Here is a 27,186-nt window from a genome sequence, read left to right as displayed (position 1 = left end):
TATCAATTCATTCACACAAAGCTAATCCCTCCCTGCCCCTACAGTTTCCCCACCATAAACCAACTTCCAATCCAATCATGTTGGACCAAATGTCTCTGTTCTCAGGAGCTCCTCTGTGTGGCCAAATATAATTTCTGAAGCACAAGTAAAATTCTTGGCATTGGAAATCCTTGTGGAATTTGAACAAAATGGGGTTCTTCTTTGGAATGATTATTGGCATTGCCATCGGCATCGGGTTGATCGTGGCTTTTGCTCGAGCAGAGAGAATCCGATCCAAATGCCGTTCAGATTTGGTACATTACAATTCAAATCAAATCTTGTTGCACCATGTTCTTTTCTTTCAATTTTTATTTTTTTGGTTTCTTGGTTGATGTATTGTGTGTGATTTTAGGCCAAGACAGTGGCAGCGTTTGCAAGGATGACAGTGCAAGATTCAAGAAAACTTCTCCCAAGCCAGTATTATCCATCTTGGGTCGTCTTCACGCAGCGCCAGAAGTTGAGTTTTATTTCACAAACCCCCCAACTTCTCTGTTTTCTCTTCTTCATGTTTTGCCCTTTGTGGGTTTGCTTTATGTCACATGCACCAAATGTCTCACATTCAGAAAGTTCAATTTGCTACTCTACGGTAAAAATATAAGCTCGGTTTGTAGAGGTCAGTTTCGCGCATATTAGTTTCACCATGCAATTGTGTCAGATTCAATACTAGGGAATGCGCAAAATATTGCAATGTCGCGCACAGAAAATACTGGATGTCTCCTAACTAGAGTTCTGATATCGTATTAAACAGTTACTAGTACCCAAAAGCTTAATAGTGTCAAATGTCCCACATCGAAAAAAATTTGATATCTTGAAATAGTATATGAGCTCTTCCACACCCTTTTCTATGTATATGTATATGTGTATATATCTAACAAGCATATCTTTATGAATTACAGTTGAATTGGCTTAACCATCATCTTCAAAAGATTTGGCCTTACGTTAATGAAGTAATGCTTGTTCTCTCCTCTCTTTTTTTTTCTTCTCTCTTTTAGTTTCACCTCTTCAATAGTCAATCTTCTGGTTTTTTGTTGTTTCTTTTGGGTGCATTGTGATGGATTAGGCAGCATCAGAACTGATAAAGAGCAATGTGGAACCGATACTCGAACAGTATAGGCCAGTCATCTTGTCGTCACTCAAATTCTCCACCTTGACCCTTGGCACTGTCGCTCCACAGTTCACAGGTTGGCTTCATTCTTCATTGTTTACAAACTAGCACAAGCTTGATACTATTCGTTGACTGGATTTCGGCATTGATACTTATACATGTAGTTGATGCCCTTTAGGAGTTACCATGGTTGAAAGTGAAAGTGTAGCTGGGGGAGTCACTCTGGAGTTGGAGCTTCAGTGGGATGGAAATCCCAATATTGTGCTTGATATCAAAACCAGAGTTGGTCTTGCACTACCTGTTCAGGTAAAATGCTCATCAACTGATTGCTTATCCTCTTGTAATTTTGTTTAGTGAAATAGAGGCTTTAAGATCTTCTTTTTCTAACCGTTCGTCTAGGTGAAAAATATTGGATTCACTGGGGTTTTCAGGTTAATCTTCAAACCGCTAGTCGACGAGTTCCCTTGTTTTGGAGCTGTTTCTTATTCCTTAAGAGAAAAGGTTTGTGATAAGTTGCTGCCATCTTATTGGTTTGTAACATTTTCTGAGGCTTAATTTTACATTTATAGATTTATAAATTTGTTCATAACTACATTTACATGTCACATACTTGATTTTGATGTCATATTTCTTGTATCTCTGCCTGCAGAAAAAGCTGGATTTTGTGTTTAAAATTTCTGGTGGTGACATATCATCAATCCCAGGCGTTTCCGATGCTATTGAGGTTTGAGCAAACTTTACCTTCTTGTAATGAAAGATTGTGGCATATTGCACAAAAACCTGAATTCTGTGCCACACATGTAATTAAATCATATCTGCAGAACTTCATCAGATGATAGAACGCCTTGTTCAACATGACTGTTAATTTGAATTACTCTTCCCACACTGCCCTCTAATGGAATTGTCGTACTATTTCAGGAAACAATACGAGATGCTATCGAAGATTGTATAACTTGGCCAGTACGCAATGTTATACCGATAATACCTGGAGATTATAGGTATACAAAATTATAATGAACTATAGAAATCACAACAATATGGCCTAACTGATATATCAGTGCAAATTTTCTTACTCTGCTAGAAGTTTCTTTCATCTAAGATTTTGTTATGTGACAGTGACTTGGAGTTGAAACCTATTGGAACATTAGAAGTGAAGCTTGTGGAAGCCAAGGAGTTAACAAACAAGGACCTGGTGGGAAAATCGGACCCTTTTGCTGTGATATTCATACGTCCCCTTCCTGATAGAACCAAAACCAGCAAAGTCATTGTAAGAAAAACTCATGTTTTCTCAAAGTGGATATGATTTAGTCTTCACTTAATTGAATAGAAGTATTTATCATGTGGTACAGGATAACGATTTAAATCCAATCTGGAATGAGCACTTCGAGTTCGTAGTCGAAGATTCAACGACTCAACACTTGACAATAAGAATTTTCGACCATGAAGGACTTCAGGCTGCAGAACTCATTGGCTGTGCTCAAATGAAACTGAGCCAGCTTGAGCCTGGCAAAGTGAAGGATGTGTGGTTAAAGCTGGTGAAGGATTTGGAGGTCCAGAGGGATACTAAATACAGGGGCCAGGTGAGAATAGGATTTACAGTTTACTTGCATTGTATGCATACGAAAAGGGTAGAAATTTTTGTACCGGCTACTATCTACATTACATGGTACATTGTCGATACTATATTTGATATTTAGTCAACAATGTAGCAGATACTGTATATTACAATCACTCTCATACGAGAAAATTGGTGTTCTATTCTATAATGCACATTGTTGTTGGCTTTAGGTGCACTTGGAGCTGTTGTACTGTCCTTTTGGTATAGATGGTAACATTGTAAACCCATTTGACCATGACTTCGCGTTGACCTCTTTGGAAAAGGCTCTTAAACATGAAAGTAATGAGACAGACAGTTCGGAGTTGAGAAAAACCGCTGCTCAGAAGAAGAAGGAGGTCTTTGTGAGAGGAGTATTATCTATAACAGTTATATCTGCAGAAGACTTGCCAGTTGTGGATTTTATGGGGAAAGCTGACCCTTTTGTTGTCATTATTATGAAGAAATCTGAAGCCAAAGCCAAGACCAGGGTGAGATTTTTGACTTTCCAAATTTTTCTTGCACTCTCTAAGTGTTCGTTGTGCTATGTCTCATTTTCTTCTGCTTTTCTCAGGTTGTAACTAACAACTTGAATCCAGTTTGGAATCAAACTTTTGACTTCATGGTGGAGGATGCATTACATGAAATGTTAATGGTGGAAGTTTGGGACCATGACACTTTTGGAAAGGTAAATGCTTGTTACTGGTTTAACTGCGTGACCGGAACATTGCATGTTACTAACTCACGTGTTATAACGTGAGTGGACGAACAATTTAGGATACAACTATACTAAATAATTTTCATTGTCTTTTCTTTTTCTTGTTCATTTTTCAGGATAGAATAGGGAGAGTGATCATGACACTGACCAGGGTGTTAATGGAAGGGGAATATCAAGACTGTTATGCCCTAGATATTGCTAAATCAGGAAGAATTTATTTGAGTCTAAAGTGGGTTGCACAGCATAAAGTCCGCGATACGTGATGATTTGATCATCCTCTACATTGTTTTGCTCTTGCTGGAGTTCAACTTCTGATTTCTTTGCATGAAATACTACAGGAAAAACGACAACAACAAAAATTCAATCTTTCATTCTTTTGCACATATTATTAGATTTCACCTTTCTGTCAAAACTGAAAGAAAGTGTTACGAGCAACTTGTAGTTCAGATTACTTTACATTTCAAATTTCTTAACCTGTTCATATCTATGATCTCTTATTGCAATCATGTTCTTTGATAAAACTATTTGTAGCTTGCTTATCATTTGAAGTTTTGATATTGTTGAAGTTCTTCTATGATGACATGTTCCTTTACTTGGAATATGAAGTGAGGGATCGTAGAACTTAGCAATTGAAAAGTCAAGGAATTGAAATTGAATCAACTACTGCCCATATTTGATCCAATTCATGGTTTTGAGCTATGTTGCACATACACAAACACGGACACGAAAAGTTGACACAGCAACGCGGAAAATCTCAATACTTCAATGTCATAATACAATAAAACAAAACAAAGTACTCATATTCATCATCTATGCATAATAATAAATACACCACAAAATAAGATTGAGCATGAGAGGAGGCCTCATTTGAATTAGCATTATTCATCTTTCCCTAAACAAAATAAAGCACTATACATATTTATTCACACATAAAACGATTTTCCACCTCAAAAAATAAAAGTGTGAAACACACCCAAAATCAACCCCAAAGTCAACAATGCATTTTTTGGGTGTGTTTAAAATGAGTTTTGAGTGTGTGTAAAGATTTTGGGTGTGTTTAAGATAACAAAGTGAATAAATTAATATTTAGTTTCTAAAATAGTATATCCTTGCGGCTATATTCATGTTTTTTTATTTTCAAAACAGTATCGCTGGGTGGCTATACTATTGGTTGACACGTTGAGCCTAGGCGCTAGGCAGGTTCTGTAAATAGTATAGCCGCTCGGCTATACTACTAGGCGGGTTCTTTTTTTCTTTCCTATAAATAGTATAGCCGAACGGCTATACTATTTTATCGCTAGGCGGTAGGCGGTAGGCGGGTCCTCTTTTTTATTTTATTTTATTTGTATAGCCGCCCGGCCATACCTGTTTTTTTATTTTTTTTAGTTTTAAAATAGTATAGCCGCCTGGCTATGCTTGTTTTGACACGTGGGCCCCTAGGCTCTAGCTGGGTTCTCTTTTATTTTCTATAGCGCGGAGTAAATTGTATAGTCGCGCAACTATACTATCGTTTATTCATTTATTTATTTATTTTAAATAGTATAGCACACGGCTATACTATTTTTGACACGTGGACTCCTATTCGCTAGGCACTAGATAGTTCCTCTTTTTATTTTATTATATATATACTCAAATCCTTTTTATTTATTTATTTATTTGTCAATTTTTGATTTTTGATAATAGTAATTAGTGCATTATCCAATACTGTTTGGTCATTACCTGAGTCTCTATTGTTCTTTCCGATTTTTAAATTTTCCAGAATTATTACCCGTATAAAGAATTTACATTTTAACGTTTAATTCTTGTATTATATATGTAAATAAGTATTTTTCAATAATACATCCATTTTCTGTACACTTCTTAAACACTCGGTAAAATACACATTAAAAAAAAGGGCAAACATACAATACTCATATTGTACACGTACTTACTTATTTTTCATGTTTAATACAAGTGTTTAAAAAAATGATAATACACACAAAATTCACTTATTATACACATAATTTTCACAAATTTTTAAATAAAAATATTATATAGTGGGCGAACTTTTCAACTATAATTTGCCAAAATTTTGCCAAATAAAACACGTATGTATTGTATTCGTATTTTTTCCGTTCTATATTTTACTAACTATGAAGGAATGTGAGAGACTAAGATTACTTCTTACTTGTTGTAACAAAAATGCAAGATGGTTATTTTGCAATCTCTTTGCCAACTAGAACAACAATTTCAAACAAAGATTTATAGGCATAGTAGTAAGAGAGGTGATAGTATTCTTCATGTAAAGTGTTGTTTGAAAAGTGAAGCATCTACTAAGAACATTCCAATTCAGCATGCAATTCTTTACGACAAAAAATTGTGTGCAACAAAAGAATTTGGTAACACTTGAGAAAATGGGGTAGAACAAAGGCAAACATTCCCACACAAAAAAAAAATGAATTCTAAGATTGATTTACTGTGAAATTTATCTATGTTCAATATATGCTTTAGATATGTTGAAACTATTAAATTAATATCTATAAACTAATGGAAGGTCTTTTAAAAAAAAAAATTATTTTAATAAAAAGTATAGCCGCGCAATTATATATATATTTTATAATATATTTAAAGAGTATGGATTTTTTTTTAAAATAAAAACAAAATAGTATCGCTATATGGTTTTTTGACACGTGCACCTAGGCGCTAGGTTTGAGGATATTGAATCACATATTTTAAGGCAAGAACCACACAATTTTTTATTTTTTATGTGTATTTATGTGATAGTAAAAGTTCATTTTATATCATACATAATTAACCATATTAACAAACGAGATTAAAACTTTTCTTTGACAAATGTGATATTCTAAACTATTAGGATATAACGGAGGGAGTTCGAAACTCTGTTACAAGAGAGCGGGCACACCGCAATATTCAACTGGTGGCGTACCTCAGATTTGCTAAATGAGGTTTTGGTGGCATTACGTCCACTCTAATTTTAACGAGTGCCGTATGCGGTTTGAACTGTTAGTCGTCAAGCCCGTGCCTTTAATAGACTGGTAGGTGAGCCACTTTCTCAAACAACTTCAAATCACTGAACTTCGAACCCAACAAGCAAAGCAACCATGGACGAAGCTGAGCAGCAAGTAGAGAACCAACATCTTCTCCCACTGCTAGAAGCTCTGAAGAAAGCTTCTAAAGACCTACAAAGCAACCCCATTTCAATTATATACAACAATTACGACATAAGCACCGCCATTGAAGCTCTTCTAGAGCTCGGAACCAAAGCCGACCCCGTTATTTCCGTAGACCCAAGTCTCTTCAAGCTCAATCAGTTGCTCAGCAACCTCAAAACCCTTTTCGAAAAGCTCGAAAAACTGCAGGGCTATGGCCTCCGGTCCCTCCTCCACCGCCAAATCACCAATTACAAAATTTCCCAAATTGGGTACGCCATGGAAGCAGAGATTCAAGCGTACGTAGATCAGAAAGATGTTCAAAGTTTTGTGAAAACTATGGAAGAGTCTGTCGAAGACGATAAAAAGGTGAAGGCTTTGATGGGTTTAGAGAACAGGTTGGGCCAAGGGTTTGATAAACAGTATCAGCAATTAATTTTGAGAGCAAAGGTATTTTCTTTTCTTGAATTTATGGTTTGTGACTCAAAGTTTTCGAATTGGGTTCGAGACCAAGCTGCTCTTGCTGTTCTTGATCTGGTTAAATTCAATAAGGATGTTTTTGTGGGATTGGTGCTGATGGGTCCGATTGTTAGAGCTTTAATTCAAATGGGTTCATCTTGTTCGATTCAAGTCCTCACTGGACTAGTCAAAATCATCAGAACCCCTCTGGTTGATGACATCAATGGAGAAATCCCAAGAATTATCAGCCTCCTGGGCTCTGAAGACTTGTCAACTAAAGTGGCGGCCATGAATTGCATTCTTGAAATTGCGTTTTTGGGCAGAGAGGAAGTGATTGGTTCAATGCTTGAAGAGGATCTGATCAAGAAGCTTATGGGTTTGCAGAGATTGGAGGTGGGTTTGCAGTCCAATGTGGAAGAAAATGGAAGTGTTTTTGTGGAGGAGGGAGAGCCAAAAATGGAGGAAAGTGTGGAGAAATTTCCATTTTCAAGGTGTGTGGCAAGTTTTGCAGTGCAAGTGGAAGTTGGAGAAGGATTGGAGCAGAGTGAGAAAAGAGCTTTTAAATTGGAAATACTGAAGAGAGTGAGAGAGGCCTCTGTTTCTGATGCAGAGGCAGCTACTGTTGTTGCAGAGGTGCTGTGGGGTTCTTCACCTTGAAACCTTGATTTCTTAATATAGCTTAAGGTTTTTTTGTTATTTATTTTTAAAGTTTATTTATAGTTTACATTTTTAATTGAGTGTATAAGTGTAACTTAATGAGGTATTAAGTACTAACCCAAGTTATAGATTAGGGACACCTAATTTTCATGTGTGGTGTGCCCTGTTTCTTAGTTAAGTGATTAACAAATAGGATTGTAGTGTTTGTAATTGTAAGGGTTTGTCATTGTTGGTTATTATGAGATGACAAAAATGTGTTAGCTGGTATGAAGAGCTTAATGAAGCAAATTAGTGATGATGATTATTATTAATTGTGCTTAATCGAATTTTGAGTTAACTCTGCCCAATTAACAGTTCATAAGCAGTATTTTGATCATTTAAAAATGGCTTAATTATGTACATGGCTTTCCATTATATCGATTACATGTGGTGAAAGCGTCTCAAAGTACAATGTGCAAAATCTCACGTTACTTTTTTTTTTGAAGTTAATTCTGAACGTTCGTTCATCTCCCAAAATTCCGCAATGCAGCCTCCCATTTATTCTTATTCGCTCATCGCACTTTTGGTGCCATCGCCTCCTCCGCCACCCCAAGCGGCGACATGGATATCAAAAGAACCAGCACGTTGTCCTCTACCACCTCACATCTCAACCGCTGCCAACCGTCGTCGGATCACCGAAAAAGCAAGAAATTGGCGGTTTTACCCAAAATCTCCATTGCTCGTTCGGCGATTCCGAGCACCATTTTCTTCGATCCGGTATGATTTTTCAACCTCTCGAGTTGTTCTTGCTGCTAGTTGTGTTGGTTAGGAGAAATTTCGAGTTTTGGAGGTAAATAAGCGATGAGAACTAAGGAGGGCTACTGCTCGGAATTTTGGGAGATGAATAACATATCGTAGAACTTCAAAAACTGATGGAAAGGGTAACGTGAGACGGTTTTTGCACGTTGGGGGTACTTTGAGACGTTTTCCACCATGGTAATCTGAGATAAGTTGAAAGCACACATGTACATAATTAAGCCTTTAAAAATTGAATTCATTTCCACAGCAGACTCTTGAATTCAATGCAGTGTTATTGAAAAGAATGAAAAATATGAAAAAGTGTGAAAAATGTCAATGTATTTATTGTATGATAGGGAAAAAGACATGTTTTTAACATTTTAAAGGTGTGTTTTATTTTTGTGGAGTAAAATTAGATGTTTTGAAAAGCAAAGGTCAACTTACTAGTTCTAAAGATAGAAAAAACGATTGCAGCTTTGATGACTGAGTTTGACAAAGATGTTAGAGAGGGTTTTAATGATGTGACGCACCTATTTTAGTATTCCAAAGTTGTTGAAAAGGCCGTTGAATATGCTCTTAGCCCGTACTTTGTGGCTCTCATAAACTTGATACTGCATGCTCAAATCTTGTAATTTGGACTCAAAACAAAATTTAATTTAGTGAAATAAATCCATGACAAACGTTTATCAAAAAGTGATGAGAGAGGGGTAAGCTGTCGGGTTAGGATTAGTACAAGTTTAAAAAGTTAATCAAATTATTGTTAAGCTATCTTATTCAAAAAAAAAAAAATTTGACAAAGAGATGAAAACACTCAATACCAGATTTTGTATTCTGAAATGAAACATAACATGCTGCTTTTAGTAGATGAATTTTCTGCTGGCCAAAAAAGCATGATGAAAGAATGTCATTATATTATAATTTATCTACATATAATTATCCTATTATATATAAATTGAAATTTGTTTATGCACAAGAGGAGCTACGCTTATCAAAATGAGAGTATCTAATCCAAAATCAATTGGTAGTCGAAGAGACTCAAACACCCAATACGAGATTTTATATTACGTAAGTAACATGCCGGTTTTAGTTGATGTATTTTCTTTACTTAAAAAACAATGCATGATAAATTTGTGAACATCACTGTCCTAAAAATAATGACATTATCTACACATTTTTATATTTTTATTCTCCTCTTACCTGCAACTATCATTGGAAATGTCATGTTCTTTGTATAAATGCTTTTTTCTTTCGGCATGCTTATTGTCTTTTCTACCAACAACGATTATTTTATAACGCATACGGTTCTCATCCCACACACTTGATACATAATTATAATTTGATATTTATAAGGAGCATCTTTTCTTTTTCTATTAAAAAAACTTTAATTCTATTCGAAAATTTTGCCTTTTCTTCTAGTTGAAGATATCTTATTGTTTTTAGTTTTAATCATGCCTTGTATTTGGATCAACATACCGTCACAACTCAATGAAATCGAATAAGCGAGTGGGATATGCGATTTATATGGAAATGTCATAAAATTTCGAGGGTCCTATAAATAGATTTGGATTTTATAATTGATCAAGACATGAGAAAAAGAGAAAAAAAGGGATGGAAAATTAATAACATAAAATTCTAAATCAACAAAAAATATAGATTTCATTTTTTACTTTTGAATATAAACGATAGTTTAAATTATAAGGGGAGAGAATCACACACACCGAAGTTCGATGAGTTAGACCAGTTGGCTCATTTTATTTATTTATTTATTTATGTGAAGGGAAATATGCTTTTCCATTGTACAATGCATCTCCCATCTTCGAAGGGGACTCTGTTGTGGTGGTTGCAGGAGCAGGACATAATTATTCAAACATTGGTACCATTGTTGAAGATGTAAAGCATATTCAGCAACAATTTCCTAGCTCTCTTTTTCAATTTACTCCTAGAGAAGCAAATGGTGTTGCACATCGACTTGCTCGTTTTGGTCTGCATAATGTGGACAACTTTATTTGGTTTGAGGTGCCCCCTAATCTTATTCAGGATGCCCTATTATGTGATATGTTAAGTCGGGGTCAAGCACATTGTCCCTCCCCACGTTGTAATTCTTCATTTTATCAATAAAGTTTCTTTCGTTTCGTCGAGGTTCTCTAAAAATAAATAAATAAATAAATAAAAGAAGTAGACATTTTGTAATAATAAAAATTGAAACTTATAACAGACGTGTAATAGAGAGGGTATTGATTAACTAATAACAACCAAAACGATTTCAGTTCTTTCTTTGTTTGTCTCAACACTTTCCCTCTCCTTCTCTTTCTTCCCGAAATTTAGGATTTCTTTATTTCCTGCAAGAAAGCCAACCCGATTCCCCTTGTCTCACACCAGCAGCCCCGCCTCAACCGGGCCTGCCTCTCTCTCTCTCTCTCTCTCTCACACACACACACACCTAAATATACGCCAGTTATTGGAATTCGGGACACCCTGTCACCCACACAAGATCTCATATGCTATAAGGTCGGTGACCAGGGAAAATATCAAAGGCAATTTCAAAGATCTAAGGAGGACCAACCAGATCTTTGAAATTCCTCTATTATGGGTTGGAGATACAGAGCTGGGTTGTTCTTAATTGCTACTGTTGTTGTCATTTGGGTTACCTCTGCAGAAGTCACCCAGGTTAGAGTCCTTTATTTTTCTCTTTCTAAATGTGTCATAACTATTTTTGGAGTTTTGGGTGAAATATGAATGTGATTTGTAATTTTTTTTTTGCCTGATGGGTTATGGGTTATTAGGCTTCATGAGAAGATTGGAGTTTGATATGGATTTGTACCGAATTGATGAACTTTATTAAGTCAGCTACCTGTGTGCTCTTGCTATTTTGTCTTTGAACTCTTCTAGAAAGGAAGAGAAGTTATTCATATAATGGAAGTTTGGATGTTTGCTTGAATTTATTTAAAGCACTCTGCTTCACCCATTCGAGGAACACTGTAAATATAATATTTTCCAGAACAGAACTAGCATTCAGTTGCATAAGCACACTCATCTGTCAGTGTCTAAGGGACTGAAGGACATACCAAAGAAAACACCAGCTAAGATTTAACCTTTTTCTGTTATTGCCTCATCTTAGTTGGTTGGTATTAAGTTCAATCCGAACACACTACATGTTTAATTGCTTTCGAGTCACCATGCATCATCGCAAACTTAGTAATGAGCGTTTTAAATGATTAGTTGGTAAACCAATGATGACTATTTTGTTGAAGTGAGTTTGGAGTTTATATAGTGGCCAAATTGAATCCTTTAGTCAACAATTGTGACTATTTAATCATCTTGACCATGGGAGAGCTGATAACTGCTTAAACTCAAGCTACTTCCTGAAAGCTACACGGAATTGAGACCCTTTAGCAGAAGATTGTGTCTAATTACTTCAAGCGAAATATTTCTGCATGTAAGACTTTGATTGGCAATCAATTGGGATCTGATATAAGGGTTTTTTTCTTCCCTTAATATCATTGTGTGGAGATGCCTGAAAATTTATTCATAAGCTATAGAAAATCTTTGATTCCATATTATGATATGGTGCATTGTATTTACTTATATATTTAATAATACTGTGTGCGGTGCCCACGCTCTATATCTTATTGAGGTTCTAGCTGACCAATACTGTCTCTACAGGATATATTTACAGACTATAAGCAGCCATTTGCAGTAACATATCTTGGAGCTTCTCTTATGGTAGTTTACATCCCAATAGCATTCATTAAGGATTGGTTGTGTAATTTACTAAAACGTCGCTCTTCTAAAAGTGGTAAAAATGCAGAAAGCATGAATGAGTTTTCTGCTGGATTTAGTTCTCCTCTAAAACACAATGGAGGGCAGAAAGACTTTGAATTGGAAATTCTTGGGTCCTTGACCAGAAAAGACAGTGATGCAGACCTTTCACCTTGTGCAGAAGCAATACCTTTGGTTTCTAAATACAAAGATGATTTAACTGTGCCGAAACATGATAAAGAGGTTACTGCAAGGCAAATTGCTACTTATGGGTTTTACATTGCCCCTCTCTGGTTTTTTACAGAGGTAAGGACCTTCCTAAAGCTACTTTATTGAAGAATACATTTTGATTGAATTTGAAGTGTTTTTGAGTCCCAGGCACGTGTCCCAGAAATTTCCTTGCAGACATGAAATTTTACATATATATGTGTTTGTCTAATGAGATGCATTTCGTGCAAAGGTCTATTCATTTTTTGTGGAATTGATAATATAAAATCAGTGTGAAGGATATCAAGAAATTTTTTTTTTTTTTGTGTGTGTGTAGTATTTTTCAAATGCTGCCCTTGCGCGCACAAGTGTTGCAAGTACAACAGTATTATCCTCGACTTCAGGACTCTTTACTCTTTTCGTTGGTGCATTCTTGGGTGAAGATTCTTTAAATATAGCAAAAGTGGTGGCTGTCTTTGTCAGCATGGCTGGTGTAGCCATGACAACTCTGGGCAAAACTTGGGCTACGGATGAGTCACAACTGAGTGCTGCGTAAGCTTTTACTCCATCTCTGTTGCTGACATCCAAATTATTGTTGACTTCCATTTTATTTGTCTCTTCCTTGATGGAAGATAACATATCTCTTTACATACCAATATCATTTGTTCCCGATATTATGCATCAAATTGCTCTATGTAATGCATGTTTTGGCATTGACAGTTAATATTTTTGTTCAGCAATGGGAAACGCTCTCTTGTTGGAGATCTTTTTGGCCTTCTCTCAGCCATGTCATATGGTCTATTTACTGGTTGGGAAATATATTTTTTCATTTATATTTTGCATTCTTTTTTCCTAAATTATTTTGACATTAGTATTAACATTTATTTTACTGTTAATGATATAGTTCTCCTTAAAAAGTTTGCTGGCGAGGGAGGAGAAAGGGTGGATGTGCAAAAGTTGTTTGGGTACATTGGACTTTTTACACTTGTAGCGTTATGGTGGCTTGGTAAGTGTTGCTTGCTTGAGTATTAATGCTTTCATCTATCAATTACCAAAGTTCACGAAGAGGGTTCTTTATGCACACAATGGTTTCCATGTCCCCAGTCACCTGGGTTCTTTTGCTCTACTTTACATAGGAATGCAAAAGCATCAATGCTATTCTACATAGCCTGTCTGTAAGAGGAGTTCACTTTTTCTAATTGTAATAAGTGGTACAGTAAGAGGCTATTTTTATGGCATTGCTTCAGTTTTTCTCCTTGTGAATATGATATCTAGAAATCAAGCAAGGCACAGTGCTAGCTTGGTGGAAATATGTCTGAGGTTCTTAAAAAGGAAGGCAATCTGTCACCTCTTGACTGAATAATCTCGTTTTTCTCTTCTTTTTATTTTTCATTTCTCCAGTTTGGCCATTGACAGCATTGGGCATTGAACCCAAGTTTACGATTCCTCACTCTGCTAAATTGGAAGAAGTTGTTATTGCCAATGGCTTTGTTGGAAGTGTACTCTCAGACTACTTCTGGTATGTTAAAAGTTAAAACAATCCTTTTTTCAATCTGGGATTCCCACACTTGCATTGTCACATGTTTTAAACTCCCACTTCTCTATTTGGCTAATAATACAAAACTTCCTACAGGGCGCTATGTGTTGTGTGGACAACTCCACTGGTGGCCACCTTGGGCATGTCGCTTACCATACCCCTCGCTATGGTTGCTGACATGTTCATCCATGGCCGTCATTATTCAGCAGTTTACATACTTGGGTCTGCTCAGGTATGATATTATCATAACTATGCATATAGCATCTGTAGTTAGTAGTTAGTAGTTAGTAGTACAGTAGTACCTTTGCAAAACTTTGTTCAAGAAGGCATTTCGTTTTAGCATTTCTAACTCACTTTTGGAGGAAATGATGTCTAGATCTCTATATTAAATTACCAAGTTTTTCATTCAATGCTGTCTGATGCACAAGATACGCATTCAAACTTGTGTCATGTTGCATCTATGAACTCTTTACGTTGCGTTTGTTGTATGTTGCAGGTATTTGCAGGATTTGTGATAGCAAATCTTTCAGATTGGTTCTCGAAGAAACTGGGGTTATAGCATTTTATTGAACACTACTACTTGCTTAGTTTGGCAATTCTGATTCTTTTATGGGGCCAATTTTTCTCTTTCCACTCTGATCGGTTGTCAAGTTCTTGAGTTTACCAGTAGGGAAGTTTCTCCTCAATATGGGTGGTTGGTTTGTGTGGGAGGAAAGTGAGGGTGAAAATATAATGTTGTATCATACTCTGTGTAAATCAGTTCTGGGGGTGAGGTTTGTCTTTTCACCATCATCAGCTTTGAGTGTGAGCCCTGTATGTAATAAACCTTTTGGGTTGAAAAAATCTCATTTCAAGCACCTTCTCAATGTTTTTTTTTATCTCCCAATTCTTTTTACCTAAAAAATATTTTTTATATTATCACACCTCCTCTCAATGTCTTGACAATTAATCTAAATCGTCTATTAGAAATTCAATAGTTCTTCCATATTGTATAGCTCAAAAAATACAAATTAGTCTTTGAATTTTTAGTAGAGGATTTGGATTAAAATAAAAAATAAAAAATCCAACATTGCTAACTCAAGGAAAAGAGTCTGCATACAAGTTCAAATTTTTTGCTAACATTTTTAAGCTTGGTGTAGTCAGGAATTTTCAAAGGATGGGCTAGCTAATTTTTTATGGATGACTTGCTGGCCACTAGAATAAATTCAGATTTTTTTTTAGAAATTACAAAAAAGATAAAAACTTAGAACTAAGAATTAGAATCATGAGTGTTTTAGCTAGGGATTTACTTTATACAAAAAAATATTAATTGAGTTCGAAAATTACCATAGGATGCTTATAGGCCTACTCAAACAAACCTTAGCAATTCGTTTCGTTCAGTTAAAAAAAAATGAGTGGTGATTTTCCCATCCATTTTTCTCATATTTTATCCACTTACACTCTTTTTATAACTAAAAAAGGAGTGTAAGTGGATAAAATAAAATTGGGGAAATCATTGCCCAAAAAAATTCGTTTAATTAGTAATTTAAAATAAAAAATAAAACAAAACCGAATTGAATCAGAATACGATACGGGCCTGATTTGGCTTCTACTACAATAATCTACCCAAGTGCGTAACACCAGATCGCGCAAAACTCAAACAAGTCTCTCTCTCACTCTGAAACTCTCGCAGAAGCTCTTTCATTGTTGTTATGGCGCGGTGCTGGCGATCCAAACCGGTGATTCTCGTGCTTTTCATACAGCTCTGCTTTTCGCTTATCTCTTCGTCGCTCGGAATTTCTCCCGGGTAAGATTGAAAAGTTCTTCTCTTTACCCAAACGATGCATCGACGATTTTGAAATTAATTTCTTTTATGTTTCTGCTCAAATGATTTGTTGCAGGTCTGCTGATGGGTACACCATCCATGGTCGAGTGAAGATCCACAGTATGTATTTCAAGTGAAATTAGCTTCTTGTTGATTGTTTTTAATGGCAAAGTTTCAATCTTGTATTCAGTTATGGTGAATTTTCCATGTCAATCAATCGATAAACTACTTTAAATCGAGAATTTGAATGGAAAATGAAGGTTTAAGCTGTGCAATACTTTAACTTTAATTGCTTTTTTGTGTTGGGACGTCTGGATACATGTCAAATCTGATTAGGGCTTGTGGAATAGGGCTGCTTGTGTGGTTAAATTAATCAGTTTATGTGTGGACTTAAGGAGTTTTACCCTGATTTGATCAGTGAGAACTAGCTCATTTTTTTTTTGGTGCTTTGCTCTAGGTGGGTTAGTCCGGATTACCCTCTACTTTTCAATCACTAATATTCATTCGATACACTATTTTTTTAAGTCCAAGAAAAAAAAATCTTTAATGGTTGCATTCTGCTATTTAGTTCATTCATCATGTCTCTCTCATCTATAATATAACCGCATAGCTCATGCCCGTTATTGATGAATTTGCTCCGCAGGTATGGGGGCAAAAGGGTATGGCCTTTACCAAAAAACATCAAATGTCAAAGTCATACTAAATGCTGGTCAAAGTGTTACCTTTCTGAGGCCTGATGGATTTTTTTCATTGTATCCTATTTCCGTTCTTATGATAAGTTCATTTGTGATACCATCTTTTGTGTCAGCCTTTATGTTTATGTATTGCATATACTATAGTATGTCTTCATGAAATGAAATGCCAATTACTGGGCGCACAATATATTTCCTTAATGTGTTTGCTTAAAGCCATAATGTGCCTGCGGGGACTCATCTGATTGAAGTGACTGCAATAGGCTATTTCTTTTCTCCGGTGAGATTCTTGTATCTATAAATCAACTCTTTTATACTTTTTGAAATGAAATGATCACAAATCTGATATTCCAATGCTTGCGTAGGTCCGAGTTGATGTTAGTGCCAGAAACCCGGGCAAGGTTCAGGCAGCGCTGACTGAAAATAGGAGGGGCCTAAATGAGTTTGTTTTAGAGCCATTGAGAGAGGAACAGTATTATGAGGTTGGTTTAGATTTTCACATTCTTTTTTATACATTCACTATTTCTGTACCATTATGGATTTTTGACCTCATGTCATGTTTATCTCATTACAGATAAGGGAACCCTTCTCCATAATGTCTCTTGTAAAGAGCCCAATGGGTCTGATGGTTGGATTTATGGTAGTAGTTGTGTTTCTGATGCCGGAGTTAGTGGAGAACATGGGTAAGTGATCTATGCTTGGTATATGTTTTAAATTGTTTGTCCATGGCCCTGAGACTCTGGTTTACTTTAGATTTACTTGCATCAAAATGACTCATGGGGACGGCATCCTATTCTCTTTTTATACATACACTATTTCTGTCCATATTTTTTCTGACTTGGACATGTAAATTTTGAATTTTTACTCCTTAGTGTACACAAATTTATAAACACTTGGTTGTTACCATTGAATTGTTGTTTTTCATCTGTATGTGGATCACTTACGGTTTTATCACCTCCTATGGTGCATTTGTTCAAAAGAATCACATTTGTGTTGATATTACACATGCCCTTCATTCTCATGCCAGTCTTTTGACTAAATATGCTTATTGATCCCCGCATTGTCAGAGTTACTCAATCAATTATTTTATGTTGACGACAGATCCTGAAGAAATGAGGCGGACACAAGAAGAAATGAGAAACCAAGGGGTTCCATCGCTAGCGAACTTGTTACCTGGTGCTGCGAGGAGTTAAAAACTGAAATGGAGAAGTATCAACCTCCTCTTCAGGTGGACTTCTGTTTTCCTGCTCAGGAGCTGAGAGATTGTGTATCATTATGGTTAAGAAAGATTACGAGATGCCGTACTTCTCTCTCTCTCTCTCTCTCTCTTTATTTATTTATAAATTTTTGTTTTTATTTTTTGGCTTAGAGCCTGATGTTACAATGCTAGCAATGCATTTTTTTCTTTTTAAAGTTATGTATTGATAATGTAGTTTTACATTGATGTAAACATTTGGGGATTTAGGTGTCTATCATCTGATTGGGTTGTGATGCTGACAACCAGCCGGCCGTGATTAACAGTGTATTAGTTTTTGTTTGCTTATTGAGACTTGCAATTCAATGAAAATAATTTTTGGCAGATGTCTAGTATGTTATCTTAATTCTGATTTATGATTGCATATTCAAACCATAATCAATGGTGACAAGAGAAGGAAAAAAAAAATCATTCTTCAACTTGAATTCCTTTCTCAAAAATCAACCATAAAAGGATATACGTTAGTATGTTAAAAAAACATATAGAGTTCTACATTTTTTTGCTTTAGTTTTTACATGGTGGGTGTGAGCAAAAAATTGGTCGAGCCGTTCAAATCAAATTAATATGCTTGGTTTAGTTTGGTCGAGCCCTTCGTTTACAAGAGTTTGTAGCTCAAGTGATTAAGAGCATTTATCATGCTCTTGATGTCTTAATTCAATTTCCCTCATTCTCAATATTTCTCAATATTGCTTATATCAAAGAACCTAATCGAACTAAACCCTAATTAATTTGATATAGTTCGGTCTCGCCTAGGAAACCAGCAAACATTTTCAAATCCATAAAATTTGGAGGCCCAATATTCACAGAAAACCAGGACCTTTAACTAGTTGGGCCTAGAAAGTAACCGCTCCATTAAATCTCTCTCTCTCTCTCTGAAAATTCAAAGTTTTTGTTTTGGTCTTCAATTAGTATCTGGATTTCAGATTCCTTACCATTTTCAGCTTAATCTAATATGTTAGTTTCATAATTTCGGTCTGAATCAGGCACTAAATTGCATCTACAAATTTCGTGTCCTCTATTGCACTGCTCTTTCTCTCTCTACTGCTTCAGAATTGAGATGGAAGGCTTACACACAACGACGAAATCAGAGAGGCGATGGAGATCGAAGCCTCTTCAGACGTCCAAGCCATCTATCCTAATGGCCTTCTTCTCTTGCGTCGCTTGGCTCTACGTCGCTGGCCGGTGCGTTCTTAATTGCCTACGAAATATTTCAAAAATGAACTTTCAGCTTTAATTTTTAATCCAATGCCATGGTTAATTTGAAACGTAGAGTTTCAATTTCTCAGCTTTCTGTTTGATCTGATGCAATTTGATGATTTGATAGCATTTTAAGAATGCATGGTTATTATAAAGTTGATGACTTGTTATTTGGGACATCCAGGTTGTGGCAAGATGCAGAGAACAGAACAGTACTCGCAAATCTTCTTAAGAAGAACTTAGGCCAGGTTCCATTCAAACCTTTTTATTTGAGACTTTTATTTATTTATTTTTGTACCATTAGACCTAGGAAGACATTGATTCAGCTCAGTTAGCAATTTCTAGGTAAGAAAAGAATGTGCAAGACTCAAATTTCTTGTTCAATTTCCATTTTCTAAGTTAACCCAACAACCAAAATGACATATGGTGACAATTTATAATGCCTGTTTGAATTCAATTTAACTTTAGTGATGTTTCTGTCCATCTGTCAGAGACCAAAGGTTCTTTCAGTTGAAGACAAGTTAGCGGTCCTTGGATGCAAGTATGCTCCTACTTTTTGTTTCCCTCGAATCAGATTACTTGAGTTGTGCCTTGTATTAGTTTTGTATTAATGGTAGTGTTGTTCAGAGACCTGGAGAGGAGGATTGTGGAAGCTGAGATGGACCTGACGTTGGCCAAGAGTCAAGGGTACCTCAAGAATCACTTGCAACAAAAGGTGTCTTCTTCTGGCCAATTGCTCGCTGTTATTGGAGTTTATACTGGATTTGGTAGTCATTTGAACCGAAATATGTTTAGAGGGTCTTGGATGCCTAAAGGTCAGTTGGGATTTCTGATTGAAACGTATGCAGATTTACAATGTGTGCATGGCTTGAATTCAGATGAACTGTTGATCGGTCTTAATACTTACACTCAATGTATGCAGGTGATGCTTTGAGAAAACTAGAAGAAAGAGGAGTAGTCATACGCTTTGTAATTGGTCGGAGGTTTTTTCTCGCACTTCAATCCCAATATTAGTACTAGTGTAACTGTTTTAACTGTGGTAGTTACTATGGAGACACTCTTCTCATAATTTTTTCGCTTTGAACTTGCAGTCCCAATCAGGGTGATAGCTTAGATCGCAATATTGATAAGGAAAGTCGGTCGACAAAGGATTTCTTGATTCTTGTAAGCAATAAAATCTCAGTGTTATTAAAATACATCTGGTTCAATATTTTACCCCAGGCTTTACACGTATTTTGGTAGTTAAAAAACTGTAATATAATGATATGTTATTCATAAAACAATTTAAATATCTTCGGAATTTTTTATAACTAAAATATATTTCAAAATTCTGAATTTTTTTATGCATAATCGAAGTGATAGATATTTGATGATTTGGCTTTTATTGTATTATCTTCATAATTTGTAATAAACCAAAATTTCAGCATTTTTGTAGTTGCAGGTTACCTCTTATATATGGATGACTTAAGATTTTATGATTGTGGAAAATATAGAGTTTGAATATGTACTATTATTATATCAGGAAGGTCATGAGGAGGCTCAAGAAGAGTTGACCAAAAAAGTAAAGTTCTTCTTCAGTACTGCAGTTCAAAATTGGGATGCTGAGTTTTATGTCAAAGTCGATGACAATATCAATCTTGATCTTGGTAGAGCTTCGCTTCCTATAAATTTGTGAGAGCATTCAAGACTAAATTTTATCAGAAATTTTTTGTACATCATTTACAACAGTTTTTCCTGACCTAACACAGAGGGGCTAATTGGACTTCTTGAACATCGTCGTGCTCAAGATGGTGCTTATATTGGTTGCATGAAGTCAGGAGATGTGATTTCTGAAGAGTATGTACTTTACTATCGTACACCTCTGTGCAATTTGATCGTACTTTTCCAATTTTATTTGCAGAGCTTGAGGCTGATAGGGTTACTACGATGCAGCTTTTGACTTTGAAAATGTTTCGATTTGCAGGGGAAAGGCTTGGTATGAGCCTGACTGGTGGAAATTTGGGGATCAGAAATCGTAAGTGATTGAATCTACTGAATAAAACAGCATCTAACGGGCATTGCATGCTGTATGCTGTGTTGATAACTTGATACAGACTCTGTGAACACACACAATCCCGCTCTAGTAAAGAGTTTAAATAGGGAGGTCATTTGAGTTTTTAATCATGGTCATCGAAAGAATCTGATGGCCAAAGATTTGCTACTCACTAGGGCCTTTTGTATGTGCGTGTGTGTGTTTTGTATGTAATGCATGTTCCAGGATACTGTTTTGCCTCTATATTTTATAGAGTCATGTCATGTCTGGACTGGTCTAGTTGCTAATATTTTCAGAGTTGGTTATCATTTCCACAAATTTTTTTTCCCTTCCAGGTATTTCCGTCATGCAGGTAGTTCACTCATAATACTATCCAAGAACTTAGCTCAGTATATAAACATAAACAGGTTTGTTGTGAATGTTATAAACAGATTTTCATTTGGATATAAATGTCGTTATAAGCTATCAAGCTATGAGAATGAATTTGTTAGACTTATTTATGCATTTCATTATCCTGTTAATAAATCAAGGTCTCATTTCTGTTTACTTTCATATGCAGTGCATCTTTGAAGACTTATGCTCATGATGATGTATCAGTGGGTTCATGGATGATGGGTATCCAAGCCACGTATATAGATGACAACCGCCTTTGTTGTGGTAGCATTAGACAAGGTAAATTTACTCTATTCTTTGTGTTGTTTTTATCAAAAAATAAAAAAATAAAAACCTCCCACGTCTTGCTCACTGAAGTTACCTCATTTTCGTAAATTGGATTACGGGAAAATAAAAAAATGTACAGATGTTTTTGGGTCTTCTAGCTTGAAAGAAAATACTAAAATAGAAAGCAAAGACACTTTAAATTGATTTAAACCCCGCTCCCCAAAGAAAAAATATTTATGAAAAAAGAAAAGAATTCCCTTAAGGTTTAGGTCTTTTGGTTATGTTTGACTTGATGGATGCAACTTGTGTTGACAATTTCCATTTAACCCTTCCAATTTTCCAGACAAGGTGTGTTCTTTGACTTGATCAAGGGGATATAATCTTTTGTTCGAAGAGAAATTATTCTGGTCATGCAAGTTTTGCCGAAGCATCAAAACAATGTTCAGAGCATGATGGCCATATCCATGCTCCACTAAGGTGCTGTGAAGGTTGCAAAGGATTTGCAACATCATTCTTTTATATGTGAAGATCGGCTAGAAGTTTTCTTTTCATTTTTAGTCAAGTGTTAACGGATTGACTAGACCGCCCACTGCATTGGGTGATAGCTTGGATACTTTTGGATGAATTGGATATGTTATTTGTTTTACATAGTCAACAATATTAAAGCTTCTCCCTTCAACCCTCTATTTCCGTGCAGCCGTTGCTCTGGTGTTAAAAGAGAGGGCATTACTGTTGGGCTGATTGGTCTTGTAGCTCCTCTATTTACTGTATCCAGATTCCCAAAATTGTATTTACAGACATCTAAAGTTTCACAACATTGATTTCAAACGCATCAGCAGATAAGGAAATATGTAAACTGAGTTGATAAAGCCGAAAACCATTCATTGACAAGCTAAAAAATTGGGGAACCAGACATGGCCGCCAAAACTTCATCAATGGTCAATCAAATTTCTTCTCATGGTTATCAAACCTGAACTTGAATTTACTTTTTTCTATCATTACATTTGGAAACCAAAACCTATTTTTAAGAATCGCTTAAGGAAAGAAAATTGTAAGTACCCTAATCCTATATGGTATGATACTGGAAAATTGTAACAATGCTGATAGCAGGAGCTATTTAAGTTATTGAAAGCTGCTGCTCTTGAATTGCAAGAGGTACGGCTGGTCTCCATGTTGTCCCATCTGGGCTGTCCATTAGAGCAATCCCCACAGCAGCTAAGTCTTTCCTGATTATATCTGATCTTTCATACTCCTTGTTCTTCCTTGCTGCAGTTCTTTCATCAATTTTTTGCAATACTTGATCTTCTGTTAACTTTGCACGCTTCAAGGCCTTATCCCTCAGCTGCTGCAGAATCTGCAGCATAAATAAGTTTTTATCTCCTATAATAAACCTTATTGAACAAGAAAAATAATTGAATAAAGGGTTTTCAGATTTCAGTGTCCATGACGCTTATTGGGATTGATTCTTTTTTTATCATGTAAGGTTCCCATACTTTTCGGAAAAGAGGTCAACTTTTGTCCAGGAATCAAAGTATATTATACAAATATATGAATATGTAGTCACTTTTATGGTAAATTTCTAGTAAAATGCTATTAAAAAAAATGTCATAAACTCATAATGAAATGAGTAGTAGTATCGACACAACTTCCATACCTCAAAGTAACTTTCAGGCATCAATCCTAAAGTGCTCAAAACATTCCCAAGTATCTTCCCAAAAGCTGCAAGCGACTCTATCCGCAATTCTTGCTTCTTCCCCTGTGTAAATTTATAAAGTACAGACAATACAGAGCTCAAGAAATTTGGAGAAATAAAAAGAAAACCAGAGTACTTATATCATTAGTGAGAAAGACGATCATGTTTATACAGCTGGGAGAAGAACCAGAGAGTCAGAATTCTCAAACTACTATTACCATGTTAGCAACTTTTTTGTTTTTTTGGTTCCTAGGTTCAACACTTTTTCTCCATAAAGGTTGAACACATTGATTTACAAATTTCTGTTTATTCTAACTCAAGAGATGCTTGGGTTCAATAACCTTTGAATCCTTATTTGATATGTAAACAAAACTAATCCTAAACGTATTTGTACTGCAAACCAAAATCTACATCACATCCTAAACATAAAGAGTTTCTAAAATGCTGTATGCCACGTTCAGTTAATTATAATCATATTAAACTTAATGAGTATGACCCAATACCTTACGAGTATGTAGCAGATCATTAATAGTTTTTAATGGGTCTGATAGTGCAGCCAAAACAACAGGTGTGTGAAGATCATCTGACATTGATGTTACAAAAACATTATAGAAGTTATTGATGCTGTTCACTGTATCAGGTGGGATGGTATCTTTCAGGGTAACCACATCATGCTGGCTTAGTGCACTTTCACAATCATGTAACGTCTGCAACAAGAATAAATTTGATCAAAAAAGCAAAATGGAATCAATATATGAATAGATAATAAGACATCTCTAGATCCGGGAAAAAAACCTCAAGTATATAAACAATTTAAAAAGTTCTCAACATTTTTTAAATCCTACTGGCATCTAAAACAAAATATTCACATATATAAAACTACATATTCCATCAATGACCCAAAGCAGACAGATTGACCTGAACCCCAGCAGATTAGACTAGACAAAAATTAACAAATGTGATCCACAAAGTTCAGGTGTTTCTCCAGCTAAAAAGAAAACACACAAGTTCAGGTATTTCACTCAGCATTTTGCATATGTGATGTCTTTACATTCATGTGTCTGTGTGGTGTTGGCTGGGAGGAAGGAAGGGAGAGACAGGAGAGACAGGCTTCTTCCATCTGCAGAGAAGTAGGATACTATGGTACCTGATAAATGTAGAAAATCCGATCTGAAGCACTTTCAAGCTGCACATCAGAGTAGTTGATTGGAGACTGATAGTGGGTCCCTAACAAGAAAAGTCGCAAAGCCAGGGGATGGTAAAGGTCTATAACCTGCAAGATCCAACATTTACAACAAAAGGAAAAGTCAGATAAGACTTCGATTCTTAAAGCTCACTGACCCATGACAAAGGCATGTGCCAAAAAATGAAAAAGAACGGAAAAAAAAATGTGACCACTTTAAGCAGAATGGAAGCCTTTTACCTGCCGAATTGTGAAAAAGTTTCCAAGGGATTTGGACATTTTCTCTGAGTCAACAGTGACAAAACCATTGTGTATCCAGTAGCTTATATTACTGTGGTTACACACAGCACAACTCTGAGCAATTTCATTCTCGTGGTGGGGAAACACAAGGTCCATCCCTCCACCATGTATGTCAAAAGAGTAACCCAGATAAGCAGCACTCATAGCACTGCACTCAATATGCCATCCAGGTCTACCAGGACCCCATGGACTGTCCCAGAAGGGTTCTCCTTCCTTTGCAGTCTGTAAACATTAAAACATTACCATAAAATCAACATCCCACCCAACCGTGTTATACAACATGTTGCATATGTCATTGTGTATGCATGTAAACAAACAAGTTAGAATGCTTTATAGTAAGAACATGAATCAGCTAAGAGCCAGGCAGCTTTATCGATGAAAATACAATGTCAAATTTGCCATCATTTTTCTGATAGTTATTACAGACACTACCTTCCACAGGGCAAAATCAGCAGGATGTTTCTTCCTTGAATCAACAGCAACCCGCTCACCAGCTCGATTATCTTCTAATTTTCGCCCAGATAGACGTCCATAATCTGGGAACTTTTCGACACTGAAGTACACATCCCCATCAACGATGTAGGCATATCCATTTTCAATAATCTGCTCAGGGAGCGCATCAAGAAATGGGTGTGAGAGAGAGTTAAATGTAAATCATGAGAACAGAAGCATTTGTGATGTGTCTAATAAATATGCATCATAACATAAACAGTTGTACTTCTATGATCTCCAAACTTGGCAAACTATCCAGTTCAATCCTATAAGACTGCATACTCTTTGTGCCAGGACACAAGGTGCTAAAAGCCTAAACGTGATACTTTCAATAGATTTTGAAATACGGGTGGAAAAGAGTACCTGCTTTATCATATCAAGGATCTGTGGCATATGATCGGACACTCGTGGTTCCACAGAAGGAGGCAGGCAATGAAGATAGACCATATCTCGATTGAACTCCTCACAGTATCGTCTGCTCAAACTGATTGGATCCTCCCCCAACTCCTTTGCTCTAGCAATTATCTACAGAATTTGAAAAGTGCAGACTCAGGTATCCTGTCATGCCAATGTGGAAAGTAATGGGTACTTGGCATCCAACTTTTGTAACACAAATTCATCAAGCTGTATCAATACACTTAAGAACTACCAACCAAACTTAGAAATAATCCGGGAATACAATAAACAACAGAACATGATGCATAAAACTACTGATAACCCTAGCAGCAGGGAAATTCAGTTGTACAATGTGAATGAATAAATCCCATGAAACACAACAAAGATATCATTTAAAAGAAAAAAGAAAACCCATCACCCAAGTTTGAAGCGTGAAAACTGGAAACAGTTAAACAAAGCAAAGAAACTTACTTTGTCATCAACATCTGTGAAGTTCCGAACATAAGTGACTTGATATCCCAAATGCCTAAGATATCTGCCTATTTTTCAAAACGAGTCTCAAATCAGCATTAACAAAAACCCAAATGAAGAAAACACACAAATACAAGAGAGATGGACCTGTACAGAACATCGAAGGTAACATAGACCCGAGCATGGCCGATATGGCTGAGGTCATAGGCTGTTACTCCACAAACATACATGCCCACCTTCCCTTCAGTTTTGGGTCTGAACACCTCCTTCTTCCTGCTGATTGTGTTCTGCAGCCACAGCTCCGAAAATTCTGGACTCTCCCATTTACCACCTACCCCAATCGACGGCTGAGAGTGGCTTGAAGTACTCACGCAACGAATTCTCCTTTTGGGCTTGAACAAGCTATGAAAACGGTGAGTTCCGAGTTGAACCGTCCGAGTGGAGTAGGGGATCGAGAACAAGGGTCTGTAGAACTTGAGCAGAGTGCTCATCTTGCTCTCTCTGTCACTGAACGTTTTCTGCGATAGACTCTGTTAGCGCTTTATCTACAAATAAATAAGCGGGCCATTTTGTTTGGGCTTTCCAAGGCTTTGCCTCCATTTCATAAATATTTTATTTTATTTTCTCATATATTCTACCAAATCCAAACTTTATACAAGTTATATTACATCTCTCCATTTTTTTACTTGAAATAGTTAACACTCGGTTTTATTTTTCTGTCTCCTTTTGTTTTTAAAAAATGTATATCACTCGGTTTTATTTATTATTAGGCTTTCACTCTAAAAGTTAAACTTTGGTTTACATAATTACACTGGACAACTGTCAGTTGATGCATGTGTGACTCACAGATCGACAATTGATAGTTGCACACACAAAAGTGATGACTTGGGAATTTGTCATTATTTGAATCATCGTGCCAGTATAACCGTCTCCCGGTATCTTGTGGATCAAACTTGAGACTTACAACAAACTTTTTAAGACCTTTTTAGTACTCATAGATTGATGAAAGT

The 27,186-nt window shown here is 36.1% G+C and overlaps 6 protein-coding genes across 10 annotated transcripts; 5 read left to right on the top strand and 1 right to left on the bottom strand.

Moving 5' to 3' along the window:
- On the top strand, window positions 1-3,977 carry LOC103319719 (synaptotagmin-4). 2 transcript variants are annotated; one of them, XM_089044317.1, is made up of 13 exons: window positions 1-293; window positions 392-500; window positions 940-986; window positions 1,100-1,220; window positions 1,323-1,450; window positions 1,544-1,645; window positions 1,794-1,868; window positions 2,063-2,142; window positions 2,261-2,411; window positions 2,494-2,724; window positions 2,933-3,229; window positions 3,313-3,426; window positions 3,573-3,977. In XM_089044317.1, the coding sequence occupies exons 1-13, from the start codon at window positions 189-191 to the stop codon at window positions 3,717-3,719; spliced, it is 1,707 nt and encodes a 568-aa protein (XP_088900443.1). In that variant the 5' UTR covers window positions 1-188; the 3' UTR covers window positions 3,720-3,977. The 2 variants fall into 2 exon arrangements, with proteins under 2 accessions (XP_088900443.1, XP_088900444.1); XM_089044318.1 differs by having other exon boundaries at window positions 916-986.
- A 2,491-nt stretch (window positions 3,978-6,468) lies between these two features.
- On the top strand, window positions 6,469-8,032 carry LOC103319721 (uncharacterized). The gene has a single exon (XM_008221305.2). It carries the CDS (start codon window positions 6,558-6,560, stop codon window positions 7,719-7,721), a length of 1,164 nt encoding a protein of 387 aa, XP_008219527.2. The 5' UTR covers window positions 6,469-6,557; the 3' UTR covers window positions 7,722-8,032.
- Window positions 8,033-10,762: 2,730 nt separating this feature from the next.
- Window positions 10,763-14,858, top strand: LOC103319722 (EamA-like transporter family). Of its 3 annotated transcripts, XM_089046599.1 has the most exons (9): window positions 10,764-11,165; window positions 12,162-12,221; window positions 12,307-12,563; window positions 12,802-13,016; window positions 13,202-13,272; window positions 13,369-13,470; window positions 13,866-13,983; window positions 14,098-14,233; window positions 14,498-14,858. In XM_089046599.1, exons 3-9 carry the CDS (start codon window positions 12,312-12,314, stop codon window positions 14,558-14,560), a joined length of 957 nt encoding a protein of 318 aa, XP_088902725.1. In that variant the 5' UTR covers window positions 10,764-11,165; window positions 12,162-12,221; window positions 12,307-12,311; the 3' UTR covers window positions 14,561-14,858. The 3 variants fall into 3 exon arrangements, with proteins under 3 accessions (XP_008219528.1, XP_088902725.1, XP_088902726.1); XM_008221306.3 differs by having other exon boundaries at window positions 10,763-11,165; window positions 12,162-12,563; XM_089046600.1 differs by lacking the exon at window positions 10,764-11,165 and having other exon boundaries at window positions 12,175-12,221; window positions 12,293-12,563.
- A 745-nt stretch (window positions 14,859-15,603) lies between these two features.
- LOC103319723 (ER membrane protein complex subunit 7 homolog) lies at window positions 15,604-18,078 on the top strand. Its single transcript, XM_008221307.2, has 7 exons — window positions 15,604-15,787; window positions 15,882-15,925; window positions 16,449-16,557; window positions 16,714-16,777; window positions 16,863-16,979; window positions 17,072-17,180; window positions 17,599-18,078. The coding sequence occupies exons 1-7, from the start codon at window positions 15,693-15,695 to the stop codon at window positions 17,688-17,690; spliced, it is 630 nt and encodes a 209-aa protein (XP_008219529.2). The 5' UTR covers window positions 15,604-15,692; the 3' UTR covers window positions 17,691-18,078.
- Window positions 18,079-18,636: 558 nt separating this feature from the next.
- Window positions 18,637-22,327, top strand: LOC103319725 (hydroxyproline O-galactosyltransferase HPGT3-like). Its single transcript, XM_008221311.3, has 12 exons — window positions 18,637-18,934; window positions 19,134-19,197; window positions 19,441-19,490; window positions 19,577-19,764; window positions 19,872-19,932; window positions 20,041-20,113; window positions 20,472-20,595; window positions 20,698-20,785; window positions 20,913-20,963; window positions 21,317-21,388; window positions 21,541-21,653; window positions 21,985-22,327. The coding sequence occupies exons 1-12, from the start codon at window positions 18,810-18,812 to the stop codon at window positions 22,005-22,007; spliced, it is 1,032 nt and encodes a 343-aa protein (XP_008219533.1). The 5' UTR covers window positions 18,637-18,809; the 3' UTR covers window positions 22,008-22,327.
- Window positions 22,328-22,502: 175 nt separating this feature from the next.
- Window positions 22,503-26,717, bottom strand: LOC103319724 (Cysteinyl-tRNA synthetase, class Ia family protein). Of its 2 annotated transcripts, none has more exons than XM_008221310.3 (9): window positions 26,324-26,717; window positions 26,177-26,240; window positions 25,673-25,834; window positions 25,250-25,420; window positions 24,758-25,039; window positions 24,482-24,607; window positions 23,838-24,041; window positions 23,296-23,397; window positions 22,503-22,995 (listed from the first exon to the last, which is right to left on the bottom strand). In XM_008221310.3, exons 1-9 carry the CDS (start codon window positions 26,665-26,667, stop codon window positions 22,759-22,761), a joined length of 1,692 nt encoding a protein of 563 aa, XP_008219532.3. In that variant the 5' UTR covers window positions 26,668-26,717; the 3' UTR covers window positions 22,503-22,758. The 2 variants fall into 2 exon arrangements, with proteins under 2 accessions (XP_008219532.3, XP_008219531.1); XM_008221309.3 differs by having other exon boundaries at window positions 26,177-26,244; window positions 26,324-26,701.
- Between the last annotated feature and the right edge of the window lie 469 nt (window positions 26,718-27,186).

Source organism: Prunus mume, linkage group LG2 (assembly GCF_029339155.1).
Source record: "Prunus mume cultivar Tortuosa linkage group LG2, ASM2933915v1, whole genome shotgun sequence".
Lineage (NCBI taxonomy): Eukaryota > Viridiplantae > Streptophyta > Magnoliopsida > Rosales > Rosaceae > Prunus > Prunus mume.
Note: the sequence above shows the minus strand (reverse complement) of the source record. Positions and strands in the feature narration are given on the sequence as shown.